This window comes from Aureococcus anophagefferens (assembly GCF_000186865.1).
Source record: "Aureococcus anophagefferens unplaced genomic scaffold AURANscaffold_13, whole genome shotgun sequence".
Taxonomy (NCBI): Eukaryota; class Pelagophyceae; order Pelagomonadales; family Pelagomonadaceae; genus Aureococcus; species Aureococcus anophagefferens.
In genome coordinates, this window is record NW_008705573.1 from 965,145 (window position 1) to 978,626 (window position 13,482).

General features: G+C 69.8%; 2 protein-coding genes across 2 annotated transcripts in view; one reads left to right on the forward strand and one right to left on the reverse strand.

The window, feature by feature from the left end:
- AURANDRAFT_71891 (hypothetical protein) overlaps positions 1-4,831 on the reverse strand; it is a gene marked incomplete at both ends in the record, with an annotated part of 13,891 nt that extends 9,060 nt beyond the window's left edge. Inside the window, 3 exons of the mRNA XM_009040051.1 lie at positions 98-2,404; positions 2,532-3,587; positions 3,829-4,831. Of these exons, the coding sequence (XP_009038299.1) occupies positions 98-2,404; positions 2,532-3,587; positions 3,829-4,758 (4,293 nt within the window). The remainder of the gene's footprint in view (positions 1-97; positions 2,405-2,531; positions 3,588-3,828) is intronic.
- Positions 4,832-7,437: 2,606 nt separating this feature from the next.
- AURANDRAFT_28164 (hypothetical protein) lies at positions 7,438-8,427 on the forward strand (the record flags this gene model as incomplete). The annotated part of the gene is made up of 1 exon (XM_009039984.1): positions 7,438-8,427. A coding segment is annotated over one exon (990 nt), but the record flags the coding sequence as incomplete, so codon positions are not given.
- Between the last annotated feature and the right edge of the window lie 5,055 nt (positions 8,428-13,482).

Consider the following 13,482-nt stretch of genomic DNA (forward strand, 5'->3'; position numbering starts at 1 on the left):
GGATGAGCTCCTCCTTGTCCGCCGGCGCCGCGGCCCCCGACGCCGCGCCCCCGGCGCTCCGGTCCAGCGCGGGCTCCATGGGCGTCGCGGCGCGGACGTTCGGCGGCGTCGCGGCGCTCGGCGGCCGCCCCGCGCGCGCGGCCGACGACCGCTGCAACGCCTCCGCGTACTCGAAGGCGAAGAACGGCCGCCCGACGGACTTGGGCCGCTCGCCCTCGACCTGGGGCAGCGACGACACGCGCACGTAGCGCACGTGCGTGTTGTCGGAGCCGTACTTGGGGCCCGTCGGGTCGCCCCAGCGCACGGGCGCGACGCCCGGGATCGCGTTGCCCTCGTCGTCGACGGGGATGAAGAACCCCTCCGGGTCGCCCGTCGCCGGGTCGATGGCCGCGTCCGGGTCGTCGTAGGGCGGCGGGTCGTCCGGCTGCACGGGCGACGCCGCGGCGCCGTCGGCCTTCGAGGGAGAGCCCGGGATGGGCTCGGGCACGTCGAGCGCCTTCGCGTTCTTCGCCTTCTTCCCCAGGAAGCGGTTCCGGTTGCCCAGCCGCGTGGGCCCGGCCTCGCCCGGCGCGTCGTCGTCGCCATCCTCCGGGGCCTCCTCCTCCGGGACGTCCTCGGCCTTCTTCTTCTTCTTGCCCGCGAACTTCTTCAGCAGGCTCCGCGAGTTCGTCATCTTCTTCCCGATGTCCTTGAAGGACTTGGACCGCTCCTTCTTGACGTCCTCCTCGCTGACCTGGCCGTCGATCTGCTCCGCCACCAAGTGCTCCGCCGCGGGGCCCTCCATGCGGATGAGCGACTTCACCGTCGCCGCGGCCTGGTGCACCTTCGACTTCTTCATCGCGTTCGCCATGTTGATCGTCTCCTCCATGGCCCGCCGGTGCGCGTCCTCCTGCTGGTTCGCGCGGTGGGACCCGAACCCTTCCTTGGGCTGGCCCTTGGACGGGTCGGACGCGTCGCGCTTCCGGACCTCGACCAGTAATTTCTCCGCCTTTTTGAGGAACAGGTTCAGCTCCGCGATCTCGCGCGCCTGCTCCGCGGACTTCGTCGCGAGCTCGAGCTTCTCCTGGCGCTCCGCGTCCAACTCGCCCTCCGTCTTCGCTAATTTCTCCTTGACGGCGTCCAAATCCGCCTTGACGCGCGCCGCGTAGATCTCTTCGATCTGCCCGTGGACGAAGGCGTGGTCGTCGTCGTTGACGATGGCGTGGTGCAGGTCCTCGTGGTCGTCCTCCTCCAGGTTCGCGCCGTCGTTCGCGTGGTAGTCCTCGTGGATCTTCGCGAGGTCTCGGCCGCAGAGCGACGACCGCCGCTGCTGCACGTGCGCGTGGCGCTGCTCCGCGGGCTTGAGGTAGGTGTTCAGGATCTTCTCGACCTCGTCCTCCTCGTCGATCTCGACGAAGGAGTCGTCGTCCTCGTCCTCGTACTCGTCGAAGGAGTTCGTGAGGCGGCCGCCGTAGTGCTCCGGCGTCTCCTCGCGGAACGCGCCGCGGTTCGAGAGCCGGTCCTCGCCGACGACGTCGTCCCAGGACGCGTTCGTCTGCAGCCGGGAGCTGCCGAAGACCTCCGACGGCCGCACGAAGGGCTCGTCGGGCTCGCTGCCCGCGTACGACTCCGGGTAGCTGTCGTCGAAGTCCTCCTCGTCGTCGTCGTCGTCGTCGTCGACGGACTCGATGGGCGGCAGGCCCTCGTCGGCGCGCTTCCGGTTCTTCCGCTCGCGGCGCTTCTCCCGCTCCTCGCGCTTCAGCTCCTGGACGCGCTCGCGGTCCTTGCGGCGCCGCTCCTTGAGCGCCTCGGCCTTGCGCTTCGCCTCCGCGGGGTCCAGGGGCGCACCGGGCCGCTCGTCGCCCGAGTCCGACGACGGCGCGCCCTCGTCGCCGGAGCCGCCGGAGCCGTCGCCGCGGCGCGGCGACCCGCGGCGCGCGTCCTTGCGCGCGGCGGCGCGCTCCTCCTTCTCCTTGGCGGCCTTGGCGTAGGGGTTCACCTTGGGCGTGCGGTCCTTCTTCTTGTAGCCGACCATCTCGCGCTTCTTCTTCTCGCGCGTCGTCGGCTCCGGGTCCTTGGGCGGCGGCGAGCCGCGGTCCGGGCTCCGGTCCTTGGGCGGCTGGCGCTCGCGCTGCTTCTTCTTGAACTCGGACGTCGGCGAGTAGCCGTACCCTAAATTCTGCTGCGTGCTCCGCGCGTTGACCGTGCCGCGGCCCATCTTCGCGGTCGCGCGGATGTTGCGCCAGTTCGCCGCGGACGCGCGCGCGTTGTTCTTGATCGCGCGCGACGCGCGCGGGTCGCCCCGGTTCGACTCGAGGCTCGAGAGCATCTCGGCCTTGGCGATGGCCTTGGCCTCGGCTTTCTCGGTCTTGATCTTCTCCTTGTAGCCCGCGAGCACGGCCTCGCGCACGGGCTCGGGCATGACCTGGGCAGCAAAAGAGAGATTCAACGTCGCTTCAATGTGAGCGTTCCGCGCGCGCGCGTTCCAAAAAAACATCCACGCTTCGAGACCGTTCCGAGAGATGATCGCTCGTCCAAAAACCAGCCGAAACGAGTGGAAAACGGCCGAGATCGGAGCCTTTGAAGTTGGGAATTTCGCTCTCTTTTGCTGCCCTGGGCATGACGGACACGAGCGCGTCCATGGCCTGCGAGTAGGCCAAAGCCTCCGGGTTCTTCTTCTTGCCGGGGGACCCGTTGTCCAGGCTCACGCTCGACGCGACGGAGCCCTGGTCGTCGATCTGCAGCTCGAGCGGCGCCTCCGCTTTCACTTCTTCTTTGGGCGCCTCTTTCTTGCCGGCCTTCCGCGCGTCCTCGAGCTTCTTCTGCATGCGCGCCGTCGCGTCCTGCGTCTTCTCCTGCGTCGCCATGAGGTCCGCCTGCTCGCCGTTGAGTCTCTCGACGGCCGCCTCGGCCGTTTTCTTCCGGTCGTCCAACCGCTTGAGCTCCGCGACCTTGAACTCCGCCTTCTTGGCCAAATCGGCGAGCTTCGTCTGGGCCGCCTCGACCTGGGCCTGGAGCGCGTCCCGCTCGCCCTCGAGCGCCGCGACCTCCTCCTTGGTGACGGACGGCGCGGCGTCCTCCGCGGGCTTCTTCTTCGCGTATTCCGCGCGCTCCTTCGCGCGCTTGTCCTTGACGAACTCGAGCTCGCTCGTCTTCATGCCGAGCTGCTGCTCGAGGTCCGCGATGGTCTCGCGCGCGCGGTCCAGGTCCCAGCTCAGGTCCGGCGCGTCCGCCGCGGGCGCCGGCGCGGCGACGACGGCGGGCGCGGCGTTCTTCGCCTTCTCCGCGTCCGCCTCGGCCTTTTTCGCGCGCTTCTCCGTCGCGGCGGCCGCGCTGCCGATCTTCGTCGTCAGCTCCTTGAGCACGTCGGGCTCGCAGCCGCGGCCGATCTCCTTGAGCAGCGCCTTCTGGAGCTCCTGGAGGGGCGGGTCGTCGCCGTGGAGGAGATCGGTCGTCATCTTCTCGGGCTTCGCGTGCGCGCCCTTCTTCGGCTTCTTGTCCTTGACTTTCAAAGTCTCGAGCTCGTGCTGCACGGTCGAGAGCACGCCCTTGTTGGACCGCAGCTCCGACTCGACGTCGCCGAGCTGCTTGCGGTGGTCGTCGAGCTCCTTCTTCAGCTTCTCGTTTTGTTCGCCTGTGTGGAAATCAACCACTGGTTTGGGACGTCCCGACCAAACTTTGAAATTCTCTAGCTCGGTCAAATCGAAGTCGATTCGGCTGATTTTTGGACGAATCGATTGCTCTCGTCGGGTTCTCGAAGCACAGCCGAAGAGTCTGGTCCAAACCGTTCAATTACGCTCACATTGAAGTCGGGTTGAAGATTTGATTTGCGCACAGCTGCTCGCGGACGCGCTTGAGCTCCGCGGGCGAGTCCTTGCTGTTCGAGAGGTCCTGGATCTCGTCGAGGGCGGCCTTGGCCTGGGCGTCGCGCCAGCCGAGGTGGGCGATGCGGTCCGCCTGCTGGAAGTTGGCCACGAGCGCGTTCAGCTGGTCGAGCTCGTGGCCGTACTCCTCCTTGATCGTCTGCGCGGAGTCCTTCGCGTCGCGCGCCATCTTCGCCATGGACTCGCCGTGGGCGTCGGCGCGGGCGATGCCGTCGTGGGCGATGGCGAGTTGGTGCGTGAGCTTCTCGACCTCGGCCTGGAGCCCCTTGAGCTCGCGCGCGTGCCTCGCCGCGCCCGTCTTCCGCAGATCGCCCGAGTTCTTGGATTTTTCCATGGCGTCGGTCGCGGCCTTGGCGCCGTCCTCCTTGGCCTTCGTGACGGCCTTCTCGAGCATGCCCAGGGTCTTCTTGCTGTGCGTGTGGGCCTCGGTGAGCAGGTCCCAGCCGCTCCGCATGGACTTTTGCAGCTGCGCGACCTCCGCTTCGGCCTCGACCGTCTCGACGAGCCGCGCGTCCGTCATCGTCCGCTGCCACTCGGAGACGTCGAGGAGCGCGTTCTTCAGGGACCGCTTCGTCGCCGCGGAGTCGCTGAGGATGCTCTCGACGTACTTGCGCTCCTCGGGGCCGACGAGCGGCGCGCCGCCGGCCAAAATCGCGTCGGACCGGTCGTAGTCGGCGACCAAAGCGTCGATGCGGCTCGTCGTCGACGCGAGGTCGTTCTTCAGCTCGTACTTGCGCTCGAGCGTCGTCGGCTCCGAGGCGACGTGGAGCGGCCGCTCCTCCTCCTTGTGGCGCTTGCCGCGGGCGCGCTTGCCCCCGGCGTCGTCGTCGAGGTCCGGGTGCTTGGGCAGCGGCATGAGGTGCCGCTTCGAGCTCTCGGCGACGTGGCGCCGCATGGCGCCCGCGGCGACTCCTCGCACCGAGGAGCCCGCTCCGGGCGCCGCCGCACCGGGGCCGCCTCCAGCGCCGAGCCCTGCAGCACCGCTGCAATGAGGAGATGCGTTGCCCGCAACTGCGGCTTTTTGCTCGAGCTGTTTTGGATACGTGCTGCGCTTCAAATCTAGGCGTTTCGTGGAGCAGCGCTAAAGAGCGCGACAATGGGCGTGGTCCGCGCCTAGGTCCGGTCCTCTTCTGCACGGGGGACCGGCGCGAGGGCCGCTCGTTCCCGGGCGCGGCGCGGGACCGCAGCGAACCGCACCGGTGCGCCTCGGACGCGCGACGCCGCCGCGCGCCGCGTCCGCCGCGCGCCGCGCCCGCCGCTCGGAAAGCGCGGTTTCACCGGCGAGCCTTGTACGCGGCGGCGCACCGCGGGAGCCATGCCCCTCTACGTGGACTGCTGCCGCCTCTGGCACATCAACGGCGCCAAGAAGAACCGGAGCACGGTCTGCTCGAAAGATCAGACGCTGCTCGGCCTCGCCGGCGACTACAGCCGCTTCGACCTGTCCCACAACGTGAGCCGCGAGCACGCGCGTTCCCGCGGCGCCGCCTGTTTTTTTTCACGCATCGCCGCGACGTGTCACAAACCCGAACGTCTCCCTCCGTAGGCGCTGATCCTCACGCCGGACAAGTTCGCGTCGATCTGGATCGAGGACCAGAAGAGCCGCAAGGGCACGTACATGGCCATCGGCGGGTCGAAGAAGACCTGCGAGACCTTCCCGCTCTACCCCGACGTCTGCATGCGCATGTCCAAGAGCAACTTCTACTTCTTCAAGCCGCCGGAGATCAAAAAGCACCACCACCACGGCGGCGGCGACGACGACGACAGCGACGACGACGAGGACGGCGACGACGACGAGGAGGAGAGCGACGAGGAGGAGGAGATGAGCGACCACGACGCCGAGCTCGACCAGGACGAGGAGCCCCACCACCGCATCCTCATCAAGTACCGCGGGCCGACCGTGAAGCAGCAGACGGAGATCGTCGTCGAGGGCAAGACGACCATCGGCACCGACGATGCCTGCGACATCGTGCTCGAGGACGACGAGATGGACGAGCACCACTGCACCATCGAGCTCGACGAGAAGTCCGGCGTCTTCTACGTCGTCGACCACGACTCGAAGAACGGGACCTACGTCAAGCTCACGGAGAAGTCGCCCTTCGAGCTCAACTACAGCGACGTCATCCGCCTCGGCGACAGCCGCCTCCACTTCAAGCACGCCACGCGCCTCACCATCCTTTCCACCATCGACAACCTCTTCATCCAGGCCGCCATGTTCATGTTCCAGATCAACGACGTCGAGATGGCGAACAAGAAGCTCGAGCCGCTGGGCACGACGACGATCTGGAACCGCTTCAAGGCCTACCGCAAGAAGGCGGGCAAGCGCAACGACCCGCCCATCGACGAGAAGGGCTGGAAGTGCGTCACGGCCAAGGAGAACAAGGACCTCTTCAAGATCAAGAAGTAGCGGTCCGGCTCCGTGTGTGTCCCGCGCCGCGCGGCCGACGCGCGCCTCCTCCCCCCCGTCCCCAGTGACGCGCGCCCGAGGCGCCCGGCCGACCGCGCCAACGCCGCGGGCGCCGGCTCCCCGGGACATCGCGACCGGAGGCGCGCGCGCGATCCGGAGCCGCGGCGCGGCGCGCCCTCCGAGGCGCGGACACGCCGCCGCTCGTACCGAAATCTCCCCCGCCCGGCCCGCCGCCGCGGGTAAGCAACGTTCTATCGACCCTTCTTTTTTTTCGGTGGGAGGGTGTGGGAGGAGGCCTGGGAGGGTTGTGGGCCGCTGCGACGACGCCGATTCAAGTTGTGGCTCGCTGCGGCGAGGCGCTTCTCGTCGCCTTTGCTTCTGTCTGTCCTCGATCTCGCTGTGGTTGCGTCGATGCCAGCGACAACTCCAGTGATGCTCGCCTGCATGCTGAAAGGCGTCTCGGCACTGGCGCGGCCGGCAAGCAAAACCGGCCTGCGCACAACCGCGCTGCGCGCGAGCTCGCCGCTGTCGACGTTCCCGCTGTCCGACTCGACGCCGACGGTGCCGTGCTCCTACGCCGGCAGCGCGTCGGACTACGAGGGCGACCTGCTCGTCATCCCCTTCTGGCAGACGGCCGACGACGCCGTCGTCGACGTCGGCGCGGCGACGACGGCGAACGCGTGGAACGACGAGCTCGAGGGGCTGCTCGTCGACCTCGCCGCGGAGCGCGACTTCAAGGGCGCCAAGGGCAGCGGCTGCCTCGTGTCCGTGTCCAAGAAGCGCCACGGCGTCGGCAAGGTCGCGCTTTATGGGCTCGGCAAGAAGGACGAGGCCGAGGGCGACGCGTACCGCGGGCTCGGCGCGTACGCCGCCGAGACCGCGCGCGAGCAAAAGGCCGCGTTCGTCGGCGTCGCGGCGCCGTCGCGCACGCGCGACGCCTGGCGCGACGTGGCCAAGGTCGAGGCCCTCGTGCTGGGCTGCCACGAGGCGAACTACGTCGACAACCGCTTCCGGACGGGCAAGAACGTCAAGGAGGGCACGGCGCTCGAGAAGCTGCTCCTCGTCGACGAGCCGCCGGACGCGGACGACGCCGCGCCCGACGACGCCTACGCCGACTCGTTGCTGTCGGAGACGCCCTACGAGGACGTGGAGAAGGCCGGCGGCCGCGCGGCGGCGATCGCGGCGGGGTGCAAGCTCGCGCGCGATCTGGTGAACGCGCCGCCGAACGTGCTCACGCCGCGCGCGCTCGCCATCGCCGCCGTGGACCTGGCCAAGTCCCACGCGCACCTGGACTGCACGTGCATGGGCCGCGTCGAGTGCGAGCGCCGGGGCATGGGCGCGTTCCTGGGCGTGTCGCAGGGGTCGAGCGACGAGCACGAGGCCCAGTTCATCCACCTGACCTACAGGAAGGGCGTGCCGAAGACGAAGCTCTGCATCGTCGGCAAGGGCCTGACCTACGATTCCGGCGGCTACAACCTGAAGCCGTCCGCGGGCGGGTCCATCGAGCTGATGAAGTTCGACATGGGCGGGAGCGCCGCGACGCTCGGCTGCGCGGCGGCCGTCGCCGGCCTGGGCGTCGACGACGTCGAGGTCCACTTCATCGTCGCCGCCTGCGAGAACATGATCTCGCAGGACGCGATGCGGCCGGGCGACGTGCTCACCGCGTCGAACGGCAAGACCATCGAGGTCATCAACACGGACGCGGAGGGCCGGCTGACGCTCGCCGACGCCCTGGTCTACGCCGAGGCGTTGAAGCCCGACGCCATCGTCGACCTCGCGACGCTCACGGGCGCGTGCGTCGTCGCGTTGGGCGACGACGTCGCGGGCTTGTTCTCGAAGGACGACGCGCTGGCATCGGAGCTCGAGGCCGCGGCGTCGAGCGCCATGGAGCAGGTCTGGCGCATGCCCATGCCGCCGGCCTACGAGAAGGACATCGAGTCGACCATCGCGGACCTCAAGAACGTCGGCTCCCGCGCGGGCGGCGCGATCACCGCGGCCCTGTTCCTCGGCCACTTCGTCGAGGACACGCCCCACGCCCACGTCGACATCGCCGGGCCTGTCTGGAACGGCAAGGCCGGCGAGGCGACGGGCTTCGGCGTCAAGACCATGGCCCAGTGGGTCGAGGCGCGCGCCGCCGTGCCCGCGGACGCCGTCTTCTGAGAAGGTTGCTCCTGTAAATGCGCCGTGGTGGAAAAGGGGCGGTCCTCGGCGCGGCGTTCGACGAAGACGAACGTGGAGGCGTGGGCTTGTTTGACAGGTCGGACGGCGTTCGTACGCGTCGGACAAGTCGTCGGACTCGGCGGCGCGGTAGGTCGTCGTTGCCGGCAATATCCTCGCAGATTGCGGCGTGATCCGCATCGCCTCGTCGTCGTCCGGCGTCGCAGCTTTTTCCGCCGTGATCGACCGGCGTCGAAGCTTTTCTGGCTCCACCATGGCCCCCATCATCGCCGAGGCTGTGATGTACGAGGAGGTGGACCAGACGGACGCCCCGCCGGCGGACGTTGCGGGCGTCGAGCTCGCGCCCGTCGGCGCCGTCTTCGAGGTGCGCGTCCTCGACGTGAAAGACCAGGGCGCGGTCCACGTCGTGCGCGTCCCCGAGGGGGGCTCCGTCGACGACCTCATGGGCGCCGTCGCCGCCGCCGTGGCCGGTGCGCCCGTATCGCGCCAGCGCCTCATCGCCGGCGGGCGCCAGCTCCGCGCCGGGGAAGCTTTAGCGGACCACGGCATCTCGCGGTCCGCGCGCGCGCCGACGGTGCACCTCATGGTGCGGCCCGAGGACGCCGGCGCGCTGCCCGAGGCGCGGCCCGTGGACGCGGAGGTCGCCAACCCCCTCCACGAGAATTTGGCGGCCGTCGTCGCCGCGGCGGCGCGCGAGCACCGCGACGGCGGCGCCGCGCGGTCCGTCGGCCAGCGGCCGTTGGAGACGGTGGCGCGGTCCGCGGCGCGCGTGCGGCTGCTCAGTTCGCTCTTAGCGCTCTACTGCGCGCTCAACGGCCTGGGCGCGCTGCTCGACGCGACGGCGGACCCGAATCTGGTCGACGACGACGCCGCGGGCCGTTCCGACGTCGCGCTGTCGACGACGGAGCTCGCGCTGAACGTCGCCGGCGTCTGGGTCGGCGCCGCGGGGCTGCGGGCGTCCCAGCGCCTCGACCCGACGTCCGTCGACGCCTACGACCGGTCGCTGCGGCTCTTAGCGATGGCGACGCTAAGCTACGAGGCCTACCACTCGCTCGTCGTGCTGCCGAACACGCTGCCCGAGCGCTTCCAGCGGGCCCGGGACGCCGCCGACGCCGAGGCGGCGGAGACCCTCGAGCCGCCCGACGCCAACGCGACGGCCGTCGAACGCCGCGACGACGACGACGACGACGACCCGGCCGCGGGCGACGGCGGCGCCGCCGAGGCGTCGCTGTCGCGCGAGAGCCTCATCCTGTCGGGCTTCGTCACCGTCATGCTCTGGGCGTCCATCTGGCTCGTCTGCGTCAACAACGCCGCGCGCCTCCGCCTCGCGGTCCGCGAGCACGGCGTCGCCGCGCTCACGGTCGCCGACCTCCACGCGGCCGCGAACCGGGACGCGTTCTTCCCCTAGGCGTATTCTTTTTACTCGTCGACGGCGACGTCGCCCGTCGAGCACGCGAGGACGAAGCCGAGGACGGCGACGGGCGCGGCGACGAACGGCTGGTGGAGCGTGACGACCGCGGCGGCGGCGAGCGAGCAGTAGAGGACGCCGCCCAGGCCCGCGGGCCGCGGCGCGGCCTCGACGTGGTCGTGGTCGTGGTCGTGGTCCTCGCCGAAGGTCCGCTCGATGTGGCGCCACGCCTCGTCGCGCGACTCCTCGAGCGGCGCGCCGGGTCGCAGCGCCGGCCCGCCCGTGTCCTCCATGAGCGCCACGAGCTCGTCGAAGCCCATGGCCTCGATGTCCTCGCCGTCGTCGGCGTCGTCGGCGTCGTCGGCGCGCTCCGTTGGGATGGGCGTCGACGAAGAGGGGTGAATCGGGAGCGTTTCTGCGAGTGGCTTGTTGTATCGCGGCGGTATCAAATGTGCAGGCGTAAAGCGCTGGGAAAGTGTATAAGGAGCCGCCGAGTACATGCTGGAGCACAGCGCTAGAACGCGCAGCCGCTTTTGAGGCATCATCGCGCCTTCCTCAGAACTCCGACTTGAAGGACAACTTGAACTTTTGCTTGAAGCTTCATGAAGTCCAGGGCTTCCACGTGAGCGCGAACGGCTGAGCGACCGTGCATCGATCGTGGCACACGTGCGCGCAGCTTGCTTAGTCCTCCTGCCGCTCGACCTTGTAGGGCACCGTCCGGGACGCCTCGACGTGGCGGTCGACGGCGTGGACGGACGCGGCGAGGATGTACTTGCCGACCCTGTCGGGGCACTTCACCTGGAACTGGAAGTCGCAGGGATTTTTCGGCACGGTCACGGGCTTGTAGGCGACGACGGCGTTCTGGTTCGAGTTGCCGAGCAGCACGACGTAGTCGCCCGGCGGGACCTTCAGCTCGATCGACGCGACGGCGACGTCGCCCGCGCGGACGTCCGGCAGGGGCTCGTCGTCGTCGAAGACAGCGAGCGACAGGCTCGAGATCGCGGCCGGCTCCGCCGCGTCCGGCGGCGCGCCGGCGACGACGTGCTGGAGCGCCGCCGCCGCGAGCTTTTGCCGCGTCGAGGCCGACCCCGAGCGACAGCTCGAGCGCGGCCCGCGCGAGGTTCCCCGCGAGCGCGAGCTCCACTCCGGCCTCGTCCTCGCCGCCGCCGTCCGGCCGCCGCCCCGCGGCCGCGGTGCTCGCGCGCCGCACGAGCGCGGCGCCCGTCGCCGTCCGCGGCGCGACGGCCTTCGCGCCGCCCGTGTCCAGCGCCTTGACCGCGCGCAGCGTGCCCGCCGGGTCCGCGTCGTCCGGCGCGTCGAGGCCCTCGTGGTCGTCCAGCAGCGCGCCCAGCAGCGACAGCCACTGCGCCGTCGTCCGCGGCCGCCGCGCCTTGTCCGCGAGCGCGTCGCGGAGCGCGAGCACCGTGGCCTTCTTCGGCATGCGCGTCGCCGGCTTCGACGTCGCTTTGACCATCATGACCACGGGCACGATGGCCAGGGCGAGCAGGAGGACGTAGAGCGTCAGCACGACGCCCTCGTTGCCCCGCGGCAGCGCGATTCCGGCGAACTGCGGCCGGGGGCCGTCTGGGTGGCCGTGGTCGCGGTAGTTGCGCTTCGCCGTCGCGTCGCCGGCTAGGGCGGCGTAGGCGCTCGCGAGCTCTCTGAACTTGTTCGGGTCGCCGCCCTTGTCCGGGTGGTGCGCCTTCGACAAAGCGCGGTAGGCCTTGCGGACGACGCTCGAGTTCGAATTCGACGCAACGTCGAGGATCTCGTAGGGGTCGAAGTAGGACGTCGCGTTCGCCCACGCGACGGCGTCCGGGTGGAGCGCCGACCACTGGGCGCCCGCGGCGACGGCGACGGCGCACATGGCGACCCAGCCCTTGCTGAAGCGCTTCTGCATCGCGCGGGTGACGATGACGGGCACGAGCGATGCGAGGAACGCGCTCACGAGCACGAGGCCGTAGAAGCTCGCGGCGCCACCCTCGGCGAGGTCGTCGGGTCGCATCGCGCTGGCGTTGCACCACGAGAGTGCCTCGCTGGTGCTGCTCGAGACGCTGCTCTGTGCGAGGCGGTGGGTCGAGGAGCCGGCGAGGCGTTGCAACACGAGCGCCTCACCGGTGCTCGAGACGGAGGCGCCGGCGACGACGATGTTGATAGCCGAGCATGTTGAGCTAGCGGTTGACCTGCACCTTGCCGCGGCCGCGCTAGAGCTCGAGGTGGGCTGCCCCACGACGACCGCCCCGGGCGGGGGCGCCGTCCTTCGCGGCGCCGGAAACGAGGCGAGGACCGAAACGCGAGCGGTAAACGCACCAACAAACAAACCTAAAAAACCGAAACGATGGACGACGCGTCGGCCGGCGGCCTCGTGTCCATGGACAGCGGCGACGCCGACGTGGACCGCGACTTCGCCCGCGAGGAGGAGGTCACGGAGTACGTCGCCCCCGTCGCCCGCTACAGCGAGGAGTTCGCGGCGATGCAGCTCGAGCTGGAGCGCGCGGCCGCGCGGGCGAAGACGACGGTCACCCAAATCGTCGAGCAGCTGCACGCGTCCGCGCCGCCGGAGGCCGAGTGGATCGAGTACTTCACGGAGGGCGGGCGGCCGTATTATTACAACGAGGCCTCGGGCGAGAGCCGGTGGCAGTGCCCCGTGCCCGAGCAGATGGGCCTCGAGCTCGACCTGGCGACGCAGCTCGGCGGCGGCGGCGGCGATTTGGTGGACCTGGAGGCGCTCGCGGCGGGCGTCGAGGGCTCGCTGCGGCGGGGCCGGGACGACGACGACGAGTCGGAGATGGACGACGACGAGGGGTCCCAGGCGTCCTTCGCTAGGCGCGCGGCGACGGCGCGGAGCGTCGGTTCCGTCGGGAGCTACGGGTCGGGCGTGCCTCTGACGCCGTCCGTCCTCGCGAAGCGGGACGAGCTCGCGTCGCGCGACAACGAGACGCGGCAGGCGCGGGAGCAGATCCTATTGGACGAAGAGCAGGAACAGGCCCTCGCCCGGGGCGAGGCGTCCGAGGCGCGCATCGCGCTGACCGCGCGGAACTTCTGGACCTCAGTCCGCGACGCGGCCATCGAGGTCCGCATCGGCAACTGGATCCTGGAGCGGCGCGAGATGCACGAGCGCGAGATGCGCGAGATGCACCGCAACATGAAGGCGGACTACCGCTTCAACAAGACGGAGCGCAAGGACGAGACCTTCGCGACCATGCTCGCGCTCGCGGCCGAGGAGGACGCGACCGTCGACGACGAGCTCGCGCTCGCGGACGACGGCACCGTCGACGAGGAGGCGGAGCGGGAGAAGCGCCTCCAGCGCATCCACGAGGACATGGCGCGCAAGATGGAGGAGAAGGCGCGGGCCGAGTCGCGCGAGGGCCTCCAGGCGCTCGCGAAGCGCGACCTCGACATGAACTTCGACGGCGACGCGGACGAGCTCGCGCGCGTGAAGCTCGCGGAGACGCTCCAGAACGTCGCGAAGCCGTCGGACAGCGGCATGCCCCTCCGGGAGATCGTGCTCGTGCAGTGCAACGTCGGCGACGACGAGGTGTCGCTCATCGCGGACGCGCTCACGCTCGGCGCCGTCACGCGCCTCGAGCTCGGCGGGAACCGCGTGACGTCCGAGGGCGCGGAGCACA